The sequence below is a fragment of the Ammospiza nelsoni genome, chromosome 9 (genome assembly GCF_027579445.1).
Source record: "Ammospiza nelsoni isolate bAmmNel1 chromosome 9, bAmmNel1.pri, whole genome shotgun sequence".
NCBI classification, from domain to species: domain Eukaryota; kingdom Metazoa; phylum Chordata; class Aves; order Passeriformes; family Passerellidae; genus Ammospiza; species Ammospiza nelsoni.
In genome coordinates this window covers 26,693,120-26,704,559 of record NC_080641.1, presented here as the reverse complement: position 1 = coordinate 26,704,559, position 11,440 = coordinate 26,693,120, and the positions used below count along the sequence as shown (strand labels likewise).

General features: G+C 59.3%; 2 protein-coding genes across 2 annotated transcripts; one reads left to right on the top strand and one right to left on the bottom strand.

Annotated features, from left to right (window-relative positions):
• Positions 1 to 889: 889 nt before the first annotated feature.
• BTBD19 (BTB domain containing 19) lies at positions 890 to 8,386 on the bottom strand. The gene is made up of 8 exons (XM_059478198.1): positions 8,210 to 8,386; positions 6,087 to 6,306; positions 5,739 to 5,792; positions 4,176 to 4,235; positions 2,823 to 2,891; positions 2,377 to 2,508; positions 2,058 to 2,183; positions 890 to 1,943 (listed from the first exon to the last, which is right to left on the bottom strand). The coding sequence occupies exons 1-8, from the start codon at positions 8,296 to 8,298 to the stop codon at positions 1,809 to 1,811; spliced, it is 885 nt and encodes a 294-aa protein (XP_059334181.1). The 5' UTR covers positions 8,299 to 8,386; the 3' UTR covers positions 890 to 1,808.
• A 2,112-nt stretch (positions 8,387 to 10,498) lies between these two features.
• Positions 10,499 to 11,143, top strand: DYNLT4 (dynein light chain Tctex-type 4). Its single transcript, XM_059478803.1, has one exon. The coding sequence runs from the start codon at positions 10,499 to 10,501 to the stop codon at positions 11,141 to 11,143; it is 645 nt and encodes a 214-aa protein (XP_059334786.1).
• The last annotated feature ends 297 nt before the right edge of the window (positions 11,144 to 11,440 follow it).

Genomic DNA, 11,440 nt, shown 5'->3' with positions numbered 1-11,440 from the left:
TTATCCTGCCCTGGACTTATTGTCCCCCAGAAATGGAAGCACTAACTCCCCCCTCTGTTTCTGGAGCTGCTGGCAAGGTGGACTCGGTGCCATGCCAGCTCCCCCTCTGTGGGGTCACTGCCTGCTCCCCATCACCTCCTCCTGGGACCACCCATCCCAGGCCATGAGCTGGGGTACCCCAACAGGGTGCCCTGATGCCCCCTGTGCTGATAAGGGGGCAGCCCCAGAGCCAGCTATGCCCTGGCATGCCATGGGCAAGGCCTAGGGTGGGCACCCCCACCTTTATTTATTGCAAAGGGAAACTATCTATAGAGAGATATATATTTTTAAGCTTATTTTAAAAGATTTATTTCTCAGCCTACAGTCTCACCCAGCTGCCCAGGGTGCAGGCAGGGAGCGGGCAGACCCTTTGCCCAGTGCAGGGCTGCCCACTGGAGGCAGCAGGAGCCTGGGGGCACAGACCTGGTTCATGCCCCCACTCCATGGGCAGCTCACCCCTTCCAACATGCTAGTCCATGCCTCAGTTTCCCCAGTGGCAAGTATGGAAAGGCTGGAGATCATGGATGTGCCACAGTGGAGAAAGGGAGCCTATTGCTCCCCAGCACACAGGCAGGGTTTTGGAAGGGGGAGATCCTTGGAGTGGTCCTTGCTGTGCCAAGCCCCTGAGCTGTCCCACGACCACAGCCCCTGTGTCACACTTGTGCTCTGTCCAGGGGATGGCACAGGCTTGAGCACGCACAAGGCGCTGCACGCTGACGTGGGCTCCCATGGTGCCACCAGGCACATCTTGCTGGGAAACGGTATTTCTTACCATGTCCCCGTGCAACAGGGCTGTCCCTGCAGCCAGCCCCTGTCCCCATCCCTGTCCCCATCCCGGGCACCGTCTGCGCCGTTACCCAGCACTTTAACTCCAGCGGTGTTTGCTGTGCCTGCGGCCCCAAGCCCCCCGACACTGCCACTGAGCAGGGGTGGCCTTGGGGACCCTGTCCCCGTGCCAGGCGTGGGCACGGCGGGCAGTCCCCTCCCCAAACACGCCATCTAAGTTATTTATATCAAAGAGAGCAAAGGTTTATTTTTGTAGTTTGTACAGGCGGTAGTGGGGACTGAAGGTTTATTTTTAAAGAGTAAATATATATATTATATATAAATTACCTGCTGTGTCCGGCCCTTTCTCCTGGGGAACACAGCTGGAAGGGGGGGTATGTGTGCTTGAGACAGACCCAGCTGTGTGCACACACTCAATGGGGGGTGCAAGGAGAGCTGTATACTGTGTGTGTGGCACTTGGTGGGGCTGGCAGCCTGTCCTGTGTGTGTGTGGCCTGCTGGTAGGGCTTGGCGGGGGTTGGGAGCCTGTCGGTGCAGCAGTGCGTGCAAAGAGCCCATGTGTCCCCTCGTAGCTGCACCCCCTCCAAACGCCAGGGTCCCTGTGCCCCTGCCCAGGCAGCTGCTGGTGCTTTTTCCCACTGCAGCACGGCCTCGCTGCCAGGGGAGGGCAGCACGGCCCCGGGGAAGGCAGAGGTCATCTTGGATCCCCGTCCCGCAGAGATCTCTGCAGCCCCATCACCCTTGGATCACTATCTGGGCAGCCTGCAGTGTCCTTGCACCCATTGCATAGCCCAGCTCCACCCTACCCCAGCCCCTGCACCACTTCTAGGGTGACCCAGGCATCCTGCCCTGGCCCTGACGCTGTGACATGTGACAAAGCACCTTATCAATGCTCTTGGCCACAGCAGCATCAGTGCCTAGCCCCACTGCCTGCCCCGCTGCAGAGTCCCTGGCTGGGCTGGACAAAACTCCTTGCCCAGCCCCTACTTGGCGTGTGGCTCGAGGTGACGGTGATGGTCGCGGGGCCGTGTGCCCCGGCGGGGACGGCAGAGGCGGGAGGGCACCCCGCTGCCTCTCCTCAGAGCGTGGGCACGCCAGGCTGCAGCGATGTTCTCCACCTGTGAGCATGGGGGCATCAGCATTGCCACAGTGTGGTCCTCCTCAGCCCATCCCACAGCACCCTCCAGGCCTGGAGGTCAGTCAGGGGACACTAAGAACAGGCAGCAGCTCACCGGGATGAGGAGGTCCTGCTGGTTGTGGCTCTCCAGCGTCACCAGCTCGCTGGGTGCCAGCAAGGGCAGACGCAGCTCCCTCACTGGCAGGGCAGCCACCTCTGGCACAGGACGCTCCAGGACAGCCTGTGAGAGATCAGGATGTGAGGGATGAGGCTGGTGATGTCCTGGGCACCAGGGGAGGCAGGGGCCTGAGGGGAGTGACACAGATTCTGTGTGCATCACAGAGCCCTGGGCTCAGGGACAGCATGCCTACACTCCCAGCCTGGGCTGGTGGGGGCCCAGGCACCCCTGGGTGGCCTTGCTGCGTGACACTCACCGAGCTGACGTGTGCCCACTCCCGCACAGCCTGCACCAGCTCCAGCTCATCCACGGCCAGGCGGTCACTGCGCAGCACCCGCGCCAGCACCACGTCAGAGAGCTCACGGAAGCCCTGGGTCTGCACCACTGCCTGCCAGCACACCACAACACCAGGGTGCTGGAACCAAGACCCCACACAACCACCACCCCCATCCATCAGACACATCCTGGTGCCATCCCTGCCTGGCATTCCAGCATCACCCAATACAAACTCCAATCCTCTGGCACTCCAGTAACCCCCAGCCTGCCTCTGCCAGTCACCCAGCATCTTCTCTCCAAGTACCATTTGGTCCTCTCCCAGCCTCCAGCCATCCTGTCCTTGCCTCATGCAGTGTACTCCATGCCACGTGCCCCCCATGCCCTGGGGTACCCCACACCATGCTCCCCCATCACCTGCCACCGTACCGCGGTGCAGCCCTCGATGAAGGCCAGGCAGTGCTGCTGGAGGTCCACCTGCCCATAGGTCACCGCAGCCTGTGAGACAACACAGACACCTGCAAGGGGGTGCAGGGCAGGAGGAACTCCCTGCCAAAGCCCTACAGAAACATGGGCACTGTCAGGGGCACAGGTGAGGCACACATCCCTCTGGGTTGGGTACCATGGCAGAGTGTGGGGAGGAAGGGGCACCAAGGCCCCCCCTCCTTTTCTGGCCTGCCCAAGATCAAATGTTTGGTGGCTCTAATGCCCACAATGGTCACCCAGTCACACTCTAAGCAGACGTGTGATTTTCCACCTCTGCTCAGGCACCTCACCGAGCCCACAGTGGGCAAGAAGAAGCCCTGGTGCTGTTCTCACAAGGTAACACCACAGGCACATGAAACCACCAGTCCCCAGAGCTCCTTGTGTGGGCACAGGATCAGCTTAGAGCCTCTCACAAGCACCCCATACTCCTGCTGCCAGCCTCAGCCTGACCCACAGCTGCCATCCCCCACTGCAGCAGGAATTTGGGGTTGCTCTCATGTTCTCCCAGCCCTACTGAGCAATGCTCATCCCAGGGCTGGCACTGCCCATCAGGTTACCAGGAGGGCACAACCCCATCCCCCCACAGCAGCCCCTGCGTGTGGGGTACTCAGGACCGGCACAGGCAGGGTGAACATCATGTCCCCCTCCACCACAGCAGGGGACCAGTGCTGACATAAGTGGGGAGGGCAGACAAGTTGTTTTCTTCAGGTTTGTTTTGTTCTGGGGTTTTGGGGTTTCTTGTTTTGTTTCCTCTGGGCCAATTTTAGCTCCATTTGTCGCAGTGGTCTGGCACCACATCTGGCTGGGGCTCTGTGTTCTAAGGCAGGCACCTCACCCCAAGATTGTTTCAGCTTGTGGGAGATTAAACAAATACCCCTTCTCTGCAGAGCAGCCTTAGTCCCACCAAGTAGCATGGCAAGGGCCATTAGGACCTTTGCAAGGCTATTTTTAGGTGCTTCAACTCTCAGCAGGACTTTTGGGACTGGCTCCCCAAAACCCAGTGCCTCCCACTTTCATGCAGATGATGACAAAGCCCTGGCACTGTGGAGTTCTGGCCAGTCCTGCTCAGGCTGACAGAGAAGACACTTCTCTGCCAGGATCTCGTGGCCCACTGTCCCTTGCAGCCCTGGTACAATCCCAATGGTCTGGGAGTTGGCAGGACAGCTGCTGGGCCATGGGTGAGTGGGAAATCTTGCCCCACTGTCCAGTGAGAACAGAAGGGTCAAGTCTGTTCCTGCCCCCAAGATTCTACAGGTTATTTTTAAGCCTTTGTGACCCCACTGGTGTGACTCTTACCTGCAGAGCCTCACAGACCTGCTCCACACTCAGTGTGTCCTTGATGAACTTGACACAGAGCTGTAAGACAGGGAGAGGTTGGGCAGAGTGAGGGACACAACTTTGCCATGCCCCCACAAAATTCTCAGCATCCCCTGAGCCCCCAGAACATGGAATGTGGGGCAGAGGTACATCCAGTCCCCCAGGATTTCATAAGCATTGGCCTGTGGCATGAGGCCTTGCAGTGTGGATGTGGGCAGCCAGCTTGGCCACTGATGGAGACAGGGACCAAGACTGATGTGACCAAACCCAGCCAATCTGATAGCCCCAGGTGGGTTCCTTAATCCTGTCTATAGATGCCATCCATGTTCTGCCATAGGGCACAATCCTGGTGCCAGCTGCAGTGCACTGGGTGCTCTCAGCTTTGCCCCAGCCCTGCCTGCCAGTGGTGCTCTGGCTGTGACTGCAGGGGGAACAGCATCTCCAGCTGCATCCCCTACACAGATGATGCAGGTGGGATGCAGCCAAACCAGCATGTTTATCATGAGTGGGACCTCTCTCCTGCCTATCTCAGCTGCCTACCAGAGTCCCTGGGAAACCCAAGGGGATGTGACATGCAGGGAGGAGCTGTCAGCTGGGACAGAAGGGGCCCTGAGTCATTGGCAGGAGGGATATGAGGTCACCCTGCAGCTGGGGACACTGACATGGTTTCACCAGCTGTCCTTGGTCAGCCCCTTTCCTTCCCACCCCTCCTCTATGCAGGTCAACCCTCTCAGGATGCATTTGCTGGGTGGTGGGTTGTGACTCATGAGAGGAGCACCAGGTCCCCCTTTTCTTAAACACCCCTTGTATCCCTTCCCTGCCCAGACAGCTGTTTGACCGCTCTGCCACATCTGGCCTTTGGCTGATCTTGTTCCCACAGGTCCCAACCCACCACTCTGGCAGACAGGAGCCCACAATTCCTCAGCTCCTGAGGTACTTTCCCAGTGTGACGGAAGGGAAGTCTGGGTGTGAGATGTCAGCTCACGTGTTCAGCCAGGCTGTAATTCAGGAATCAGGCTGATGACGTGGCCTGGCTGCCCTGCCCAACACCGAGCTCTTCAGCTCCCCGGCCCCTCCTCATTCAGCTCCCACCCTTCCTCTGTGTCCCTGCTGCCTTCGCAAAACCTTCCCACCCGCAGCAGCACAGCTTTGGCAGCACCACAGCTGAGGTGCTGACTGCTCCCAGCACTGGGGCTCTCTCTAACTGCATCATCCTGTCAGATGACCAGAGAGCACGTGTGGGTGAACGCACAGGGGCTTTCCTCCTGACCTTTGCTGTGCAGGAGATGTGAAACTCCACGTCCTTCCACGTGATTTCTCGGGATTCCCCTGTGGGATTCCCGGCCGCTGCTGCACCCCCTCAAGGGGGATCCCACTGGAGAGACTTTCCAGGATAGAAAAACAGGGCCAAGGCTGTGTAATTCACCACAGTGCTTTCCTCAGAGGCACCTCCAGCTAGCAGCCATGCAGGGACCATCCTGGGGTGCTGCCCAGCCTGGGGACACTCAGGGGCCACTGCCCACAGCCCAGATAGCACCGTACCTTGCACAGGTCCTGCAAGCCATACTCCACCGATGAGGTCAGCACCTCCAGTGCCTGCAGGGAAGAGGGACCTTGTCATCATCAGTGTGTGGGGGCATGGATGGGCACAGCTGCCCAGGGTAAAGGAGCTCCTGAGTGGAGCACGCGAGATAAGGCTGCAGCATGAAGAAAAATTTAGGTCTTCTGCTGTGGTGTCCCCATTCTCACCATCCAGGGTATACACAGTCAGAGGTCCCAAGACATCACCTCCAATTTTGGCACACCAAGAGTTGCAAAGCACCCCTTCCCCTGCATCCCCTTCTTGTCCCTCCCACGTCCATGGTCCCTACCAGCCCCATCCCCACTCACTATGTGGCTGTTGAGGGTGACACTGTTGGTGTAGAGGAACTCAATGACGGCCAGGAAGACCTCAGGCTGCACGTTGCCCAGGATGAAGGGGCCCTGGGGTGGGACACTGCTGGAGGAGTCCTGGCTGAGCATGCCACGGAACACCTGGCAGCGGCACGCCAGCACACAGCGGTGCGCAAACACCTTCTGCTGCTCCTGCCCCACCACGAACATCACATCGCTGCGGGGGAGAGGGGACATGAGGGACACAGTGCTGGAAAGCAAGGACACATCCTTCCCTGGGCTGGGACAGGGCACACAGGAGTGTCTGGCACAGGGGGACAGTACCCTTTACTTTTAACCCAGGCATTTGTCCCAACAGGGGAACAGAGGGGACCTTGTTGGTGGCTCTTTCCAGCCATTTGAATGCTGCAGGCGAGGTGAGCATGACAGGTCCCCTGGAAAGCACAGAGAGCCCAGGGTGCTGGCACCGAGCAGGGCAGAGAAAGGCCAAGGACAGCTGGAGAAAGTTACTTTCTCTTTTGGCATAGCAGAGCCAAGGAAAGCGTTGCTGTCACCGGGATCAGCCTCCTTGACTCATGGGAACTGACTCATCATCTCAGGGATGTGAAGTCCCTGGCACAGCTGCCAGAAGGGCTGGCACTGGCCCAACAGGGCAGCCTGTGGCATACAGCAGAGCACAGGGACCATCCTGTTGCCCTGATCCCCTATAACCCTCCCCTCCCCAAAATGTTTCCCCAGCTCCATGGCTCCAGAAAAGGAGGGCACGATCAGGGGAAAGGAAGCAGGCAAAGGACATGGAGTCACCAGCTTGAGCACACTTGTGGCGATGGCCCATCTATCCCTTTCTTCCTTCCTCCATCCCAGCAGGCCAATGAGCAGAAGACACACCACTCAAACTCTGACTGCCATGAGGACATGCACAAACCATCAGAGTGTCCCACAGGACACTTCTGGTGTATGTGCCTACCAGAAGGAAGGACAACTGCGTCATCCCAAGTGTCTATCAGGAGACACACAGCTGGGGCAGGATGGGTGCTGTGAGCAGAGCCCAACAGGTCATCCATGACTGCTCCTGCAAGGGGGATCATGACAAACTGCTCTGCAATTGAGGTCCACAGGTAAAGAGGGGCAAGCAAAACACAGCATGCAGGCTGAGATGTGGAAGGCCAGCTATGATGATGGCATGCAAGGTCTGGGAGCAGGACACAGGTTGCAGGATGTGGGATGAAGAACAAAAGCTACAGAGTGCAGGCTGTGAGATACAGGCTACAGGAGAAAGGATGCAGGATGTGGGATAAAGTAGATAGATGCAGAGCACAGATTTCAGGCTGCAGGATGCAGATTGCAGGATGCTGGATAAGGGGTACGGGTTAAAAGATGTAAGCAGCAGGATATAGGCTGAGAATGACCAGGCACTGTCAGCCACTCCTCTACTGCCTGGTGCTGTGGCTGGGGAGTTTTTACAGGAATTTCTCTTCTGGGTGGCCAAAAATTTCAGCAGGAATGGGGATTTCCTTAGATAGCTCTGGTGTTAGATAGGCTGGCCAGGCCTCAGCAGGAAGTGGGTGAAGAGGACCACAGCCAGGCAGGACACACCATGTGGGTGAGGGAAGCCAAGGCAGCATCTGCATCTCTGCTCTCTGCTGTGGCAAGAGGTGGCAGGAATGCCAAACCCTGTGAGGAGGGATGCTATGCCCTCTGGGGATAAAGCACCAATAAAGCCAGGTGGCAGAGGAACTGAGCAGGGAGGACGCTGCTCCTGGGGAGCTCAATGTACCCCCATTCCTGACAAGGGCAAGAGCCCCAGTATAGGATTTATCCTGGGAAACTGCCTTGCCCTGTTGGCACCATGCAGGGGGACAGAGGGGGTCTGGGCACACCCGGGAGCTCTCCCTCCTCCTGAGAGAGGATGGCTGTGCCGGGTGGGCTACACCGGGGCAGGCCTGGCCTCCTCTTGGCATGCGGGTGTGTGGGGAGCGCTGCACAAGCCACGTCGGCCCCATCAGCTGCCCGGGGCTCCCCGGATTGCCTGCGGGCCCCAACGGCCCCAGCCGGAGGGCTCGGGGCTGCGGGAAAGCAGCAGGAGTGTCGGGGGGAGGCGGCACGGCCCGAGCCCTCACCTGAACTGGGGGTTGTTGACCAGGGTGCGCAGGGCAGCGCTGAAGGCGGCCACGTCGCCCTGCAGCCGCGCCGAGCCGGGTCCGGCCATGGGCGGCCTCAGGGAGCGCGGCGGCGGGAGGAGGCCCGAGGATGGCGGCGGGCGATCCGGGGCTGTCGGGAGGCCGGCCAGCCCGGGGAGGCCGCGGGGAGGAAGCCAGCAGGCTGCGTCGTACGGCACGGCCCATTGCTAGGGAAACCTGGCAGGCAGCGCCGGGGCTGGAGGCCGGGCTGCCGGGGAGCGGTGGGAGGGAGCCATGGGACAATGAGGCGTGAAGCACAGCCGCGCTGCCAAGGCGGCTCCGTCCGGCACTCGCCGGATGGGGAAGCGGGGCTGATCCGCCTCTTGCAGCGAGTGGAATTCCTTGCCGTGATTCGGGGCTTGGCTCTGGCACGCCTGGCGCGGGGACGGTGCGGCCCGAGCTGGCGGCTTTGCTGCGGAGCAGAGAGATGGGGGTGAAGGGAGGCTGGCAGCTGGGATTTGGAAAAGGCAGACACGCACGGACATCACCCTCACCTCCACCTGCACAGCCCCCATGGAAAGCTGCTGGGAATGGCTGAGTCCCCAGCAGCAGCACTGGAGCATACTGGAGCCCAGCAGGAAGATTTGTCCCCAGAAATGGGGGAAGCCTTCTCTCCTGCGATGCCCCAGGCCAGAGCCCTGCAGCTCTCATGTCTGCTTGGGGTACAGGCGCTTGCAGGCAGAAAAAAGCATCACCAGCCTCACAGAAAGGCTTGGGTGGGAAGGGATCATTTACTTCCAACCCCCATGCCGTGGGCAGGGATGCCACCCACTAGATCAACCCCCTAGAGCAACCGCTCACCTAAGCCCAAACCAAGTGCTGTGCCATTCTCCAACCCTTGGCTAGCCCCAAGCAGCCCAAGGAGGAGATTACCCATGGAGGGATCCACCCTTGCCTGTCAGTGGGTGGTGCAAGGGAAGGCAGGAATGGGGCTCGGAGCTGAGGCAGCACCCCAAGGGAAGGGGTCCAGCTGGCAGTGTGCTTGGCAGCGCTAGTCAGAGGCAGGCTATAAATACCTCTGACTGGAGATAGAAACACAAATGCCGTCTCCACTTTCCTCAAATAGCTCGGCAGCCAAGCCAGACAAAGGCACATTGATGGAACAGCCGTGTCGTACCAGCTGGGCTGGGCTCCACTGGCAGAGAGAAACTCCAGCAGGGTCAGGAGCCCCCAGGGACCTGCTCATTCCCAGGCATTACAGCAGCAGGGTCTCTGGCACATGCCACAGCTGTGCTTCCAGTCCCTGGAAGTGTTCAAGGCTGGGTTGGATAGGGCTCTGAGCGCTCTGGTCTAGGGGTGGCATCCCTGCCCATTGCAGGTGATGTGGAACTAGATGATCGCTAAGGTCCTTTCCAATACAACCCACTGTGTGATTATATGATTCAGTGGGTGCCCACCCACACACACTCTCCCTTGGTGCAGTGGGGCATAAGTAGCCTAAGGATGCAAATGTCTGAGCAAAATCAAGCTGTTGGAAGGCCCAGCCCCAGTGCAGCCCACAGTCAGGGCACAAAGTAGTGATCACAGGGGCTACTCTCCACCCCCTGCTCTTCTCTTGCACATCCAACACCAGCCTGCATTTTTCAGGGCTGCCAGGGAAATTGGAGGGCACCATGGCTGGAGTAACCACATCCCTGTGCTGACACAGCTGAAAATGCAGAGGGCAGGAGTGAAGGGGAACAGAGCTGTCCAGGGACCAGGAAACAAGGAGTTACAGAAGCCATGCCCCAGAACAGCCCTGGAGACCTACAGTGTCACGTAGCAACACTTCACCTTCCAGGAGCACAACAGGTTTGGCTCTGCTCACAGCAACTTGCAAGATAAAGATTGGTCCTGGGCAGCAATATCCACCAGAGACAAGTCCCCTGGGTTTACTCCGGAAGGACAGTAGCAGAACTTTGGGTAAGTGTGGTATGCAGACCAAACACTGGGGAAAAAGTCACTCACCTGTGCTGGGGGAAGTTCTGGGGGTGGGAGAGCAGAGAGCTGTGCAGACAATGCGTTACCACACTGGATCAGCCCCAGCTGGCTGAGTCTGATGGGCATGGAGGCACTGGAGAAGGGAAGACAGCTGCCATGGATCTCCCAGCCCCTCTGCATCTCATCTCTTGCAGACTCACATGCCAGAAGGCATGGGATTTGCTGAGGGCAGAGATGCAGGGGAATGGAGAGGCTACAGCACACTTGCCTCACCTAACACCCAGGTACATCTCCTTTGCAGGCCATCCCATGGCTGAGCAGCCCGTCCCAGAGATAGCCCTGCTAGCCCAGGTGCTGGCTGCAGGCAGCACTGAGGCCCCTGCACTCCGCAGTAGCCGCCGTGGGTCCCAGCCCGCAGCCCCAGCCCGGGGCCCTGAGGACAGCAAAGCTCCCCCTCTGCTCTCCCGCCGCAACTCCGTCCTCAGCCGCCGCAGCTCCTTCGGCATGGGCCTGGGGAGCAGGCGGCCCTCCTGGATGCTCCACAGACGTGTCAGCTTCTCTGGGCTCCCCATTTTCCAACCCATCCTCAAGACCCGCCTTGAAAACACTTACAGGATAGGGCCAGACAAAGGCTGCAGGTTTGATGCGGACCAGGTGCAGCGGGTGCTGGAGGGGACCCTGGCCTGTGCCTTGGGGACCACAGTGTACAGTGCCCAGGGCAGTGCCCCACTAGCCCTGAGCCTGACTGAGCTGCTGCAGAACCAGGCCAAGGAGGTGGTGCCACCCCGCTACAAGCTGGTCTGCCACGTGGTGCTGGGCCAGCAGGGCCAGCAGAGCCTCTTGGTGGCCAGCCGGGGACTGTGGGACCCTGAGACCGACAGCTTTGCCTCTGCCACCTTCTCCAACGCCTCCCTCTTTGCTGTAGCCACAGTGTATGGGGTCTACTTCGAGTAGCACATGCCTCTGTGTCCAACCAGTCTTGTAGAGCTGTAGGGAGAGAGCAGCTGAAATAAAGAAGTTTTGTCCAGCTGTGTGTCATACCTGGAGTCTTGGGCCAGGGTGTGTGCAGGGAGCAAGATATGGGTGCTCACTCCAGCCTCAGCTCACACCCACACTGCACTTCCCAGTACTATGGCTTGCAAAAAGACCTAAGCGGCAGTAAACACAACAAAAGGCTGGATTTCCCTGGAACAGGCAACTGCCCAAGGCTGTTGGAGCAGCCCAGGCTGCTTCCCACAGCACAAGCTGCTC

Excerpts from the sequence above, each read along its gene's own strand:
- BTBD19 (XM_059478198.1), bottom strand. The coding sequence starts at position 8,298 with ATGGCCGGACCCGGCTCGGCGCGGCTGCAGGGCGACGTGGCCGCCTTC. Across the intron at positions 5,793-6,086 it reads TCACCCTCAACAGCCACATA|GCACTGGAGGTGCTGACCTC; the intron begins GTGAGTGGGGAT and ends TCTTCCCTGCAG. Across the intron at positions 1,944-2,057 it reads AGCAGGACCTCCTCATCCCG|GTGGAGAACATCGCTGCAGC; the intron begins GTGAGCTGCTGC and ends CCATGCTCACAG.
- DYNLT4 (XM_059478803.1), top strand. The coding sequence starts at position 10,499 with ATGGCTGAGCAGCCCGTCCCAGAGATAGCCCTGCTAGCCCAGGTGCTG.